Source organism: Kogia breviceps, chromosome 9 (assembly GCF_026419965.1).
Source record: "Kogia breviceps isolate mKogBre1 chromosome 9, mKogBre1 haplotype 1, whole genome shotgun sequence".
Lineage (NCBI taxonomy): Eukaryota > Metazoa > Chordata > Mammalia > Artiodactyla > Physeteridae > Kogia > Kogia breviceps.
This window is the reverse complement of record NC_081318.1, coordinates 80,260,539-80,276,318: the sequence shown is the minus strand read 5'-3', so window position 1 is coordinate 80,276,318 and position 15,780 is coordinate 80,260,539. Positions and strand designations below refer to the sequence as shown.

At 35.3% G+C, this 15,780-nt stretch overlaps 1 protein-coding gene across 5 annotated transcripts in view; it reads right to left on the bottom strand.

Moving 5' to 3' along the window:
- Positions 1 to 15,780, bottom strand: part of PCLO (piccolo presynaptic cytomatrix protein) — a 378,181-nt gene that overhangs the window by 338,777 nt on the left and 23,624 nt on the right. For all 5 annotated transcript variants that reach the window (XM_067042711.1, XM_059074371.2, XM_067042713.1 and 2 more), the window contains exon 3: positions 13,204 to 14,571. In XM_067042711.1, coding sequence (XP_066898812.1) covers positions 13,204 to 14,571 — 1,368 coding nt within the window. The remainder of the gene's footprint in view (positions 1 to 13,203; positions 14,572 to 15,780) is intronic.

Here is a 15,780-nt window from a genome sequence, read left to right as displayed (position 1 = left end):
TTGTTTTTTAAGAACTAAGATAAATCATTCTAACAATTCTGGCTACTGGGCTTCATTTAGTAAAAAGTCATGATGATATAAAGTCTTCATTTACTTCAAATTCTTTATAAATACAAAAATGTGAACTCATTTAAATGTGAGGAAAGAAAATAAATCTCAGCCCATTGCTGACATGAATTAAGCCATTTAGCCATAATTTTCAGTGAGCATTTCTCATGTCAACATATTCTTGTTGGTAATCATTTATAGGCAATTTTCTAAGGCTTTCCAAATATACTCGCTTGAAGAAAATCCATGCTATAACTTCTCCCAACGAAAATGTTTTCCAAATCTTAGAGATACTTTGCTTCTTTTCATATGTAAAGAATGCATTCATATTAATACGCCACAATCACAGAGGAAAAGCTCATTAAATAAGTAAAAATAGAAGCACTGCTGACATAGCAAATAAAAGCATGCAGAAATGCACGTATTTTCTTTTAGTCAGGGCCCATTACGTCTTGCATTATATAAAATAACCTGAAATAATCTTTCAAGCTTGCAGTAAAGGCGCACACTTACTATTTAACATAAAAACACATTTCATTTAGCAGCTTAACTCTTCTTAGAAGTAAAGCTTCACTTCGAAAGGAATCATTTTTATCCTGTCTATTCAGCAAAAGGTATATCTTGGTACCATAGGCCTTCTAGATCTGCCAACTGTAGCAAGCAAAATTATCGTTTACTGAGCTTCATCAAGTGCAGCGTCATGAACTGTTCCTAAAGCTTAACAGGTATCCACCCTTCTAATCCTCCCAACAGCCCCATGAGGTAGGTCCTCTTTGATAGGTGACGAAACCGAGCTACTAAGAGGTGGTATAGGTACCATCTTGACAACCCTGCCTATGCTGCCTCTCAATAGATCACCAAACCCATTGTCTCTTTTCCTTGAAACTTAGTTTCATTCGTTTATCCCTCAGCCATAACAGAAGATATAATATCGTTTATGGACTCAATTTTATAATGAGGCTCTATATGCAGAAAGTTCTTCCAAATATGTGGTGTATGTGTCTTCTTTTCATCTTCTGAAATGAGGCATACTGGGAAAAGGTGAGGTAGGAAAGTCATTAAAAACATTTGCAGCTCACCAGATATGAGTCTGACCAGATCTTAGCATTCTGAATCAACACTCCATTATACCTTATTCTGGTACTGCATCTGTAGTAACCATACAGGACTAATTCACTTGTTGTATAAAGATTTCATGATAGTATGCTGTAAGCCAAGTACCTGGATTTGTGAGTCTACTCTATGCCTTGCATCTAGTGAGGCAGAGAGATAATTTTTTAAAAACATAATAAATCAGTAAATGAAATATTATGTTACAAGGTAGTAAGTGCTCTGGACAAAGAAAAAAGAGACCAGGGTAAGAAAACATTGCATTATGGGAGGTGCCGTGCAGGTTACAGTAGTAAATAGATCTAGGCTGGCCTCACTGAGGTAATATTTAAAGAAATAATTTAAAAATAGAAAGTTCTTATATTTTCATGTAAAAAAGCCCATCTTCTTTCTAATACTTCTGTACTTGAAGAACACATGCAAAGGTATATATGTATATTAGTATGTAAGACTTTTAAAGAGGGCTTTAAAAATACTTGCAGCCAATATAGAACTAAATAACAAAGTTTCATATTACTTCTAACTACAATTATGATGCTATTAACACAAAGCATGGCTTTTACTCTACACGCCATTTCCCTAAATTCTGTCTTTCCTTCACTGAACAAACATGTATTGACTACCAACCACCTGCTGGAATTTTGATAGCACCGACGGTGCTCCAGGGGTCACATTCCCATGGAATGACACAACTAAACAGGCAACTGCAAGATATATAAGAGGGCTGACTGGAGTATTAGAACATGAAGCAGGGGGTCAAGGGGAAATGGTATCTGAGATGAATCTCAAAGAATGGATAGGAGATAAAGATGTGGGGAGGTGGAGAATACTGAGGCACATGCAAAGTACTGAGGCACATGGAGGACTGAAAGTATATTCTTTGCTCATGGCACTGAACATAGTCCTAAGTAAGAAAAGACTAAGGGATTCAGTAGAACATGATAAACAAGGAAACTCCAGAAATATTCGGCAACTTGTAGGAGAATGAAATTTGAGAAACTGAGTTTCTCCAAATAAAGTATTCATTGTCTATCACATTAGCAAAGATGATAAACAAGGGCTCAAACAAGGCTCTCACAGTAAGACTAAGAAGGAGGAAAGAGAACAGATACCTTTAGCAGGTAGAATTGACAACAGTTGAAAGCTACTGCTTCTGGGTGAGTGATAGAGAAGAGAAGTCTGGAATGACCCTCAGGATCTGTGGTGCCTTTCAGTCTGACAGGGGACATATGAAGAGGGACACGAGGAAACAATGACGACTCCAAAATGGGGCATATTGAACAAGAAGTGTGTGTTATACACCTTAATGGAAAATTTCCCTAGACGGTGTCATTTATGTCTCTGGAGGCAAAAGAAAGAATTTTAGGAATAAGAAAATGAAGGTATTAATTAAAATGTATTTAATATTTAAACTCCTATTTCTTGAGCAATATGTGTCATTTAGAACACTAGTTCTGCCAAATAAGTAAAAAGACTGTGGTAAAATAATTATTTTTTATACTTGGTTCAACAAAGTCCTTTATTAAAAGGCTTCTTATAGAAGTAATATATGCAATTCATATCTTTAAGAGAGATTAAATAGGAAGCATTTACAGATTTTCTTGAGGGATATATTTTTAGTGTAGCATCTTGTGAGATGCACATAAAATGCATTTTTGAAAAAAAAACCCTGTCTTAGACTATTCAGACAGCTGTATTATCAAAATATGTTGTGTCCATCATTTAGTGTATCTCTCTTCACATTGTATTACAATGCCATGAGAAAAATGACTCTAGGTCATTTAGATCCCCATAAATGAGGAAGGCTTTTAAATAGAGGATGATTCTTTTTATAAAAGTCACAAAACACATTCAATCTTTTGTTTTGCATGGCTCAGCTGACACTCTTCACTTCTATCTAAGTCTTTTAAGTCTATTATTAAGATTTTTGTATACTTAGATAATACTTACATAACTACTTCTGTATGAATGTGACTTTTTTTAAAGTGGAGAGTAGTTATTTTTCCAGTAGTTACTCATGTATTGCAGTATGCTGATGAATTAAACAAGAATGAAAGAATAAATACATGATATATGACAGATGAAAGAAGTCCACAGAGTTTCAAGAAGGCTGAGTAAATAGCAAAAGAAATTAACAGGCATTCAGGCATGCCGTTTACTCAATGAAAAAGTATATTGTTTACTGAGTGCTTTAATTAGCTTTCCTTTGGAAGTGTGGCTCAGGTAGACAGGTTCTATTTTTAGCAGATGCAAAAGAAAACTGCTTGTGATGGTACTCTGAGTTGATGAGAGCAGTGACAGTGTGTGGTATGTTGAAAAAAAATCATTCTACTTATAAAGTTATGGAATCATGAGATAAACTGTGTGACAATGTATAACTGTTATACATGTTTACAGTTATAAATGTATAAGTGACATGCTTAAAAGGTAATATAAGTGAATACAAATCTAATCTAAGGATTTAAAAACAATTACGATAAACACACAACCATCATTTACCTATATATATAGCTGTTAAAACAGTCTTCTCATAGACTTAAAAAACAACAACAACAACAACAACAACTAAAAGTGCTTTAAATGAATATCCCTTCTTTCCGTGGATTCCCAGATTGGTAAATTAAAATGACATGTCTTCACACATCTGTCCATTTTTTTCTCATGAAATTTTAAAAAATACAAAAGAGAAGCAAAAAGTACTTAAATCCAAGTTTAGGAATTCCACACATAGACATATGAGGTTATTTTTATTCCAATGATTAATTCCACATGCAAGGCATATTTTGGTTTCTCCTGATCATGTTTCTATTTGACACTATACATTTTTTAAATTGGTAGATGTGATTCACAGTTCTGTATGCTAACACACAACACTGCACGTATGTTAGGCTCCCCAAATTAAACCTCATGGTATTTTAAGTCCTAATTTCTTCCCAGGGAAATTTCTAATTTTAGCTCTAAAATATATACATATGCATATATATATATATATATATATATATATATATACACACACACACACACACATCTACTTGTATATACACCGATATACACATAAATAAAATTTTCCAATGTTAAGAAATATTAAAACGTTATTTCAATTATTTACATGAATAACTGTTGTAACATCTCCCTCCTAGACTAAGACAGATCTACAATAAGCTGTATAAAATGACCATGTAAATTACATTATCAGTAGTATACACTGTTCTAATTAGACCAGAAACATTATTTTGCTATGTGATTAGATCGATTTTTATAATTTAATAAAAGAGTAATCTCAGTCATGCCACAACTCCGTGTAGTGAAAATGCCACTGAATTTACTTTCAAATTATATTAATATTATGTTAATATGGGGGTTATGTAACCCACATATAATAGGGCAAGAAAATATTAATATATATATTAGATTTTAAAGCATGTATTTTCTGCTAGAGCAATGCTTGTCTGAATATAAGATTGAGTTGTTTGTTTCCCAAATTTTTCCCTTGTTTCTTTTGTTCACAAACAAGTCAAGGAAGGAAGTTTTAAAAGAAGATGCAGAAAACAAACAATGAAAAGGGTATTTTTATTTAGTACTTCAGCAACCACTATCTGACCCCTACCTTAAGCATATCATTTCAGTTCCCTGAGCCCATTTTCTTCATCTTTAAAGTAGGAGTTTTGAGAAGTAGCCTTTTTTCATGAGTTTCATGGAGCTGGATCAGAGGCAGGCCCAAGAATAAGAGAGGCTGCCAAATGGGCAGCTTCCGGACCTTAGTCACACAGATGAAGTTGGCCTCAACCAGTACACTTCCAAATTTATCAGCTTTCTACACTTGGTCTCTATATTCAACATCATTGGAAGGAACAGTTCATAATATTTTAAGCTTTAAAACCACTGGATTATTAATACCTTTGGGAAAGACAATCCACAATGGCTCTCTCCTGTACCTACACACCTTACGGGGTTTGCCAACAACGCAAGACCCTGGCTGCTCTTCACCTTGGCCATTTCTGAAACTTCTGTGTGGAATAGGCAACAACCTTAGGGATGAGGCAATGTCTCCCTCTGGGACAAAGGGCAGATTAACTTACTGCTTGCTATAAAAGAGGTGGATTCCACAAGCTCAGCGCTCCTCACCTGTGACTCAAACCTGTGTGTGCAGCATCAATCTAGGCCCATATCTCACGTGACCCATACGAGAGTTGGGGACAAAGGGGAACTGATGCAAATATGATGTTCATGCTGCCTCCTGTGGTGTGAGTAGTAAAGTTCTTTGCATCCGACCCAGGAATCTCATGTCTACCATTGGCGTCGCATCCATGAAACCGTAACAAGTTAATTTATTAGTTTATAAGTAGAATAAGGTAAAGCCAAATCCTGGGAAGGACAATACCCTATTACTAGACTCTTGCTAAGGTGTTCATGGATATTTAATATCTTTAAATATTAAAACTAGACTAATAAAAATAGTAAGGTGCTGACACTCTGAACTAGATATATAACTAACAGTACAAATTAAAGAATCTAGAAAAGAAAACTGTCTTAATGGAAATTTATTACATGAAGAAAGTGGCAATAAAAACCAGAGGGAAATTGATGTATTACTTAATAAATAACATGGAGATAAGTGGCTATACATTTTGAATATATAAAGTTAGGCCCTTCACCTCACATCATACCCCCAAAAAATCAATTACAGATAAATAAGTGATCGGAAGTGAAAAATAAAACTACAGATGTTTAGGAGTAAATGTGGAAAGCTATTTTTATAATAAAAATGTGAAAAGGCCTTCTTTAGCAAAATAAGCAATCAAGGAAACATTAAAAGATCTGATTGCATAGACGTTTTTTTAAAAACCTCATGTACAGAAGAAAATCTCATAAAGAAAGTTAAAAACAAGTGATCAACAGGGAAAATCATTTCAAGATAAGATGACAAAGAATTAAATTCTCTAAAATACTTTAAGACATATACAACATATGCACATGAAAATATGGCCAATGCATACAAATGGGCAACTTAAAAAAACAGGAGAAATACAAATAGTTGATAAGCTCTTGATTTTGATAAATATATAATGTTTACTCTCAAAATAGGCAGGGAAATGTAATATTATGCAACAATACTATTTAATTTCTGACTCTTGAAATTGATAAATATGAACTACTATCCAGTGTGGGAAACTAGAGACACTAATAGTTTCTTGGCAGGACTATAATTACTATACTTCTAAAAAAAAGTAATATGGAAACTCTGTCAAACATCATTTGTCTTAACCTTGCCCACCCATTTTAAAGAATTTATCTAACATATCAAGATACAATGGAAAAATGTATGTGTTGATGTTTTACTATAACCCTGTTTGTACAGTAACAGGAACTCTAAATATCTTCAACATCTCAGTTTTCATGAGGAGAATGTGCATCACTATTGAGATACTGCACAGCTATTTCCCTCATAAGTAGAATGACGCAAGTCAGTGAAAATTCACTTGTCCAATGCATAAAATTTTGTGAAAAAAATTCAATGAAAATAAGTATAGTAAGAAAACATGTTCATTTCAAAATAAATACATTATTTTTAAAAACAACTAGCCCATAAGACTTTTTGAAAAATCTCAAATCCTTTCCTTTACATTTTTCACTGTTGGTATAGAAGTAAACAAAATTATAGAAATAAACAAAAAGCAAAAAAAAAAAAAGACATCTAAATAGATACTAAAGCATTAACATGAAGTGCAAGGGGAAGAGGAAGCTATTCATGTTTCTTCAGACACTTTGGTACTCTACGGATTGTAATAAGGAATACTGCTTTTGTAATACAAATTATCAGAACAGAATTTTAAAAGAAAATAAATTGCCAACAAGAGAAGAAAGGAAGAAAGCAGTGGATGGACCAGATGACATATTCAAATTCTAACATTCTGTATTGCTGAGACTTCTGAAAGGAAGTGACCCAAAAACATGATATTCACCCAAAGCCACAGGGACAATAGAAACAGATCCAAAAGTTCTGAAAAGAAATAATAGAGGAAACATTTGGAAACAAAGGAGTTAGTAGAAAAGAGAAGAGATCCTGACCTAAAGGTTGGTATGGCCACAGTACACTGATCAATAGTACAGATATCTCTTACTGATGATTAGCAGGGCCTAGAACATTGATCTTCAGGCCAGGCTGGGTCAGGCCAGGCATCAGTATTTAACTTCCAGAAGATGAAAGCCCTGAGAACTATCTGGTCAGTGGTGCATGCAAAGAGAACCAGCTATCTTGTGTCACATGAGGAAATTAAGCTCTGGAAGAGCTAATCAGAGTACAGCAAATATAGTAATAGTCATGTCTTTTTTTGTATAAGGAGAAAGAAATATATCCTACACAGCAATATACCGCAGTACATGCATATGCAACTGCAAAGTGACATGTGAAAAGGCAGTCATAACCTCGATATATAAGGAAGAAAAGCCTTACACAGTAGTAAGCAACAGTGAGCAACAGTAAGCAAATTATCAGTGAGATACTTTACAGATTTCATACTAAGTTTTTGAAATCCAATGTGTTTTTCACACTTTCAGTCATTTTAATTTGCGCCAGCCATGGTGCTCATTAGGTACGTTTGTCCAGGGACCATCTTATCAGACAAAGCATCCCTAGAACAACAGTAGCATGTATGCAAAGTTGGTCAAAATAAAAACTGATAAAACTACTGTGGAGAACCAGTTTAAGATAAATATAACCTGTATTTCAGCAATCCCACTCCTGGGAACGTAACAAAGGAAGCTATACAAAAATGTTGGTAGAAGCAAAGATTAACCACCACCACTATCACCAATGGAACAATTAGATGTTCATCATTTTCATGGAGTAAAGTCTTTGCATGCATTGGCAGGAATATAATAGCATTTCTTATAGCGGGAGCAACTATGTTTTATGTCCTCAGGTGTGCTATATATGAAAGGAGGGACATTATTTCATCATTCAGCCATATGCTTTCACATAAATAAATGTTGACCAGTTGGTAGGCTTATCTGGAAAGAAAAGGATGCTGCTGGCCTCTACGTTTCTGAAGCTCTCAATCTGCACATGATTCTAAATTCAGCCATATAACACAGCCACCATTATTCTCTGGGCCTCAAATGTTACCTCGTTTTGATGCACATATTAGCAAATTTGTTGATATTAAAGTCCTAGTAATTACCAACTGACACAACTTATAGGTTAGCGAGGACAGAAGAAGTGACATTTGTTATCCAGTTCACCAGGTTACTTAAACATGGTCTAGGAGGTAGAGCACTGGCTCAGCCTCTGAATGATACCTCTGTGGCTTGGTAACTACCTCTCTGATACTCTTTTCCTGATCTCTAGGGCAGCTGTAAAACCTACGCCACACAGTTGTTGTGAAAAAATGACTGACACAATGCGTTTCACATAGGCCTAGTCAAATACCAGTTTACTTTTTCCCACAATGTCTGCACAATGTTTTGTCCGGATCATAATCAGAATCATCTTTTTACATTTAATAACTACATAAAAGTTCTTGTAATCAAAAAGATACAAACCAAAGGAACCATATTATAGCACTTTTATACTTCCAAATTAACCAATTTCATTTTAAATAATATTCAAATTTGGAGAGTCTGCATTAAGAAAGGAATCACATATGCTAGTGGCAATGTCGATGACTATCACATCTCCAAAGAGAATTTGATACTTCAGGGTCCTTGTTCTTTGATTCAGTAACCTTAGTAGTAAGCTTTCCTTGGGAAACAGTTCCAACTACCAATATTTACATCCAAAAATGTTCACGTTATTTATAGTGAAAAAAATGAAGACATCCTAAATCCCTAATACCAGGAGAATGTGTATGAAAAAACATACAACCATAGAATTGAATAATATGTAATCATTTTATATAATATTTAAGAAATGTTTAATCACATGGGAAAATGGTATATAATCATGTAACTACTGGGATACAGAACTACCACATAGAGTAGAATATTAAATACGTACAAATGCATAGAAAAAAAGACTAATGAAGAAACTACTTTTTTAAAAAATGTGTTTAAACAAAATATCTCTATTCTAAACCCTCATTTGGATTTTTGTTCAACTAAATATCACTTAATAAAAAGTTAACATCAAATTTCTCCTTAAGATTAATAAGTAAAAATTTTGTTTCTAGCAACTTACCAATTTTCTTATGTCAGTCAAAAAGTGTCATCAGGTGTCCCTCTTTGCCATGCATGCCAGAAATTTTTAAACAGAATGTAGATCTCCATCATGGAATTCTTTAAAAACGGATTATTGGTAGAATTATTTTCTCCTTATTGATTTTTTTTTTTTTTTTTTTTTTTTTTTTTGGTACACGGGCCTTTCACAGCTGTGGCCTCTCCCGTTGCAGAGCACAGGCTCCAGATGCGCAGGCTCAGCGGCCATGGCTCAAGGGCCCAAGCCCCTCCGCGGCATGTGGGATCCTCCCGGACTGGGGCACAAACCCGCGTCCCCCGCATCGGCAGGCGGACTCCCAACCACTGCGCCACCAGGGAAGCCCCCTCCTTATTGATTTTTGATCACTCTGTCTTTAATGCTCATATACGTGTGTATGCATACTCTTAAATGCTTTTTAGTAACATATTTCTTCAAGTATTAAGTAATGTTTTTAAAGTTAAAGCAAGATATTATGTGTTTACTGAACTAAGAAATGAAGTACATCCCCACCAGGCCTTCCTTAAGGGTCTGAGAGAAAATGCACAAGTCACCTTGACTAAGGTCCATTTGTTGCCTGGTGACAAATATATGCTAGCTACTCCAACATCATTTAGGCCATGCATAATTATCTTACTAAGGAAGGAGAACTATGACTCTAGGACTTCTTGAAGCATGAGGAAACATAATTTTAAGTCATACTTTCATAGCAAAAATTTACTTTCCAAAAGGGTAGTACAAACAATAAAATAAATACCCACGATGAGTAATTTTGACTCCTTTTGGTACTTGAATTGAGTCAGAATGATTAAAATTCACTAGGTAAATTGATTGTCAATTTAGGCTGTTCTCAGCACGCCTCCAAATTCTGTAAGACTAGAAAGCCTTGCAATCACTTTTAAAACTCCTTCAAAGACAAAATATTTCCTGATTTGGCAGAAATTAAAACCTAAAAAAAAAATGTTTTTTGCTGTCAGAGGTTAGTGGATTATAGTACCATTTATACAAACTGGGCATAAAACAGTTAAACCGTAAGGCTTAGGCTGAAGCCTGGCGACACCCCAGGGCCCTGCAGGCAGTCTTGGCACTCTTCAGGTGCTGTGGGAGATGCTGAGTAGGAGATACAGGAAACAACCTTAGAGACAGGTGTGTTTAATGAATAGGCTTGGGAAGGAGGATAGTGTCTATAGCTCCCAACCCATGACAAACTAGGACCAGCTCTTCTCACCCCCAGAACAGGACAGAAAAAGGGGAGGGAAGAGAGACACCAGCAGGAAAAGACATCTTGCCTCACCGTGATGAGAGTAGTAGAAGCAGAGGCTTATAATAGAGTTACATGTGCTTTATTAGAAAAATAAATGGAAATACATAGTTGAAACCTTTCTTGAGGAACACCATTACTCTGCATTACAGGCAAAAGTCCGAGTATTTTCAGAATGTGCTCTCTCAAACTGGAATGAAAGTACAGTGCCAGCCCAGCAGAAAATCTTGAATCACAAGAAAAATAACATAAGCAGAATAAAGAAATCATAGAAATAAAACAAGGATCAAGGATGAAATACTTTCTAACCACTCAAAATGAGGATAGATCAGTAAGTAGTATAAACGCTGGGACAGCACCACAAGTTAAGGATATACATCAAATTCACAGTTTCCTGGATATACATGGACATGTACACACACGCAAACACAGGGTGGCTTCTGCTTCAACGAATCCCTACTGCCAGTCCTCTAAAGTCTTCTACGTAAAACAGTAAGTAGGAACCACGGCGACAGGGATTAACGCCACTGACCTTCATTCACTCCCTTGATGCCAGGTCAGCTAATGGACTTTATGTACCTAGAGACCAGAGGGCATTAAGGCCTTAGACCAGCTAAAAACTTCACTGTGATTAACATAGTCAAGTGGAACCAAGAACGTGAGTCGACTGCTTTTGTTACATCAAATTTTTTTCTCCTCTGAAATACGATCTTCCAGATTCAAAGAAATGACCACAGAAAAAAAACAATCTGAACAATGACAGATCATCTAAATAACACTGATCATACTTAAAATAAGACTTCCCCTAAACCATCTGAAAACTTAAAACCACTTATATTTTCAAACTATTTAAATTCCACATACATCCTAGATAATTCTCTGCTTGATTCAAGAAATCTCCTTCCCAAATGATCACTTCTGAAATATAATTTACCAACACACAGAAAATCAAAGATTTTCTTGAAGGTTTACTGTCTCTCCGCTCAGAGACTCTCATTTCACACCTCGAAACACTGACAGAATTCTAATAATAGTTATGGCCCAAATGTGTACATATACATATGTACACACACACACACACGTTATAGCCCTTTTTTCAGTGTGCACAAAATACACTTTAAATGCAGACATTACGGTTTTGTTTTTAGCGGTGCAATTTGTTTTCTAACTATTTAACTGCATGGTATTGATACCATAGGCTCCTCATTAAAGGGTACAATTTTTTAAATCTATGAAATTAATACAACTGTCCTGGGAAAACCAAAATTTCCCTCTTCATAATTACACAACAGAAAACAACTCTTTTAAAAATATGGAAGACTCTTATGGTTGTTTTGCTTTTACAATGAATCCTGAATACTGTAAGTAATAATTCCAGTTGTTACCACTCAAGAAGTACCGAGAGAAACCAAATTTTATCTACTTTTCAAATGGGTTGTGGTTAACATTATTCATCACAGTTAGGATAGGAATCAGCTTAGGTCTATAGGGACAGCACTTTCATATGGTGTTAAAACATGTCAAAGCAACCGAATATCTTTCAAAAGTAAAAAACAAAAATATTTTATAACTTATTATTTTTTAAAAAATTTAACTCAAAAACACCACCAAGAATCTCTAAGCGTCTTTTGTATAACTGCTAAAAATCTGTTCCATTTTTTTTCCATCCCAATGAATTACAAAATCAAGAATAAAATAATCCTTAAGTATTTTTGATTTGTATAAAAACAATGAACAATGATATAAATTCAATCCCAAAATGTTTACTAAAATATCACTGTTACTTATCTAAGACAGCAGCATCATTCAACCTCTCGGTCTCTCAACATCTAAATATTCTAATAGCCCTAACACAGGACTAATGCTTGTAGATTCATTCTTCTATAACTGTATTAGGTAGAAAATTGCCGTCTGCTTTTCAGTCATTTACACTGTATAAAAAGGATTTTGGTCACCCCATTAAAAAAAATCCTTCACATTAGTCACTGAAATCCATATAACTTCTTTTTCTTTCCACAGTTCCTAATAAAGTGCTCTATTATATTTATGCCAGATAACAGTTCAAACAGAATTATAAAAAGTCTAGACATTACACATTTGAACCAATATTTTCTAGCAGACAATAGTATTAACTTACTCAAAGCTCTTAACTTTTGTAAGATAACAGATCTCATGTTGCTTATAGATTTGCACTCAATCAAGCTTCTTTTTTTAAGGTATGAAAGAGACTGGAAGGATTAGAGATACTGGGAATAGTAAATTACAACACTTATTTGGTGTTTTTAGGTGACAATCAAATAGTGCTCCAAAGCTATATGTTGTTAATTCATATAAAGGATGGGATAATTGTTGTTTTAAGTTGTCAGCTTATTTCATCATCTTACTTCTGGTACTTTAAGCCAGAAAAGTCTAAATTATGTTAACTTTTAATAAGAAAATAAGCCTGTAATAAGTAACTGTAACTTCTTCAAAGATACCAGTATCAATTTTTCTTTATTAAAAATGTATTTTTTGCTCAGAAACTCAGCCACCAAAATATTTCCGAATAAACACAATATACTCACATTCATATGTGATACAAATAACTGCTTACCTCAGTCAAGTGTGGTGTAGGGTTAAATCCACAGAGATTACACACTTGTTTCTTGCATTCAGTGCAAGTATTGAAGTTAGGAGGATCCTCAGAACCTATGTTGAGTTTAGTTTTGCAGAGAGGACAGGCTGATTCTGGTTTGGGGGTTTCCTCCAGTTTGGGGGGAAGAACAGCTTTTTGAGGCTCGGCTGTTGAAGGTTTACTGTCCTTAGTAGGCAGAGGCTTCTTTTCTGTTTCTGTTCTTTTTACTGTTGAAACTTGTTCAGCTTTGGGCTCTAATTTTTCAGCTACTGGAGCTTTGGTTTCCTTTTTCACAGGTATAACCTTTGCAGGTGCAGGTGGTGCTGAGGATTTGGGTGGCCCCTGAGAAGTAGGTGGCTGTGAAGGAGGGACTTGTTTTGTCGGGGCCACTGGCCCACCCTGTGAATGAGACCCAGGCTGGCCTGCTGTGGAGATAAGATTTGATGCCTGGCTGAAAATGGATGCTCCAAACCCAAAGAGTTTCCCAGTCACTGTTTCTTGAGGAGTTGTGGGCTGTGATTTAGGGACATCAGAAATACTTCCCAGATTCAGACTAAAACGTCTCGACTGCTCCTGAGGTTTCGGGGGCTGTGGAGATGGGGCAGTTTGGCCAGTGGAAGGTCGTGGACCTTGGGGTGTTGGTGCCCCTTTTGGCATAGGCTTGGCATCTGGCTTAGGACTCATTCTGGTTTGTGCTTTCTTGGGGTCGTCCCTCTTCTGAGTTGAATCAACTTGTTTTTGACCTTTGCTCTCTGAACTAGGCCCAGGATGTGAAATAAGTTTTGAATCTGATGCAGGTCGAGGTATGACTTTAGAATCGAATGGGGTGACTTTTTCTCCTGTTGGTGGAAAACTCTGTGAGGGTTTGGCAGAGTCTGGTTTTAGAGAAGGAATTGCTTTCTCTTGACTGCTTTCCGGTTTTGCTGCTGTTGACGATGAAGACACAATGTCTGTGGCTGGCTTTCCTGTCTTGGGCTGCTTTGGTTTATCATCAGCCACGGAGACCTTGGCCTGTTCAGATGGGACCGAAGGCTCTTTGGGAGGGGCTGGCTTGGAGGAGGACTCTGCCACGGGAGGCTGCTGGGCTGTGACTGGGAGGGAGCCATGAAGGGTTGGCTGTTTCACTAGTGGTGGGGGCTTTTTAGACTCAGGTGCCTTTGAGACATCCTGTTTGGGTGTAGTATCTTTCTTTGGAGAAATCTGCTGTGACTGTGAGGTTGGCTTGCTCACTGCTGATGTAGGAACTGAGGTGGTCTTCGGTTTGGGCTGGGGTGATGATGGAACTGGAGCCAGGTCACCTCCTAGAGCTCTCTGCATCTGACAGTTTAAACAGAGCCACTCTTTTATCTAGAAATAATATAAATAATATAAAACAACACTCAGTGAGATAATAACAATGTAGAAACAAAAACATTTTTAAAACTGCATGGTACCTTTTGAAACTATGTCTCTTATTATGCAACACATAAAATATACATCAAATAATTTTACTTAATTTCTATTAAAATATTAAAATGTTAGGTATATTAAAATGTAACTAATGAATCTCAGAGCCTTAAGCACTGAAAATAAAATAAAAATCAGCACAGAATTGTATTTTTCTTCTAGTGTTAGTTTTGTTATTCTTTGTGTTTGTAAAAAAAAAAAAAATACTCAGTTTGATTACTCCTAGAAATAGAAAACCATGTATGATAAAAGAAAATGAATCATAACATATTAGATTCCAGAATCAGTTATGTTAGATGTTTTCTCTATTGATGGCTCATAAACGATTTTTAGTTATATAACCCAGAGTATACTTGTCTAATTATTAACACACTGCTAATTTTTTAAATTAGCAAGAGCATCACTTCCCTCTCCAATGTGATATAATCAAATGTGAGAAAACAAAAAACTTATATTAGCCACTGTAGGTTAGAAAGAGAACATTCTCTGTTAAGAAAATAAGTGAAAAATAATGGCACACCCTCAAATTATCATAGATAGCATGATCTAACAGAGAAAACACTGCTTCCATTTCCTTTTCATTACTGGAAAGAGCAATATAAGTAAACAATATTCTTATATGACTGGTGAGATATGTATATATGTGAGATACACATCGTATATGTATCATGTATAAGCATAAATGCACCTGTTCTTTTCATATCACCTTCATTGTTAAAAGGAGATGTTGAATTTGGTACTACCATATTTTAGAAGATAATTTAAAAGTAACTATGTTTAAAATTTACCTTTTCTTATTCCAAAAAAATGTATGCTCATTGTACAAATCTTTAAAAATTATGAAAGTAATTTTGAAGGGCAAATTCATGATCTAATCTTTAACTCCCAAAGTAACCAATGTTACCAGTTTAGCACTGCAGTTCTTTGTTCAGAAATCTACACAGTGAAAAACTAAATATATGGAACATAAGTACGAGAAAAGTTTTCTACAGTACAAAATTGTAAAGTATTAGGCTGGCAAACAACATACTCTCTATTTGAAACAATTCCCTTTTGAAAAGAAACCAAACTAGTCATTTCTAAACTTTTAAAAACTTTTTTCATTTGACA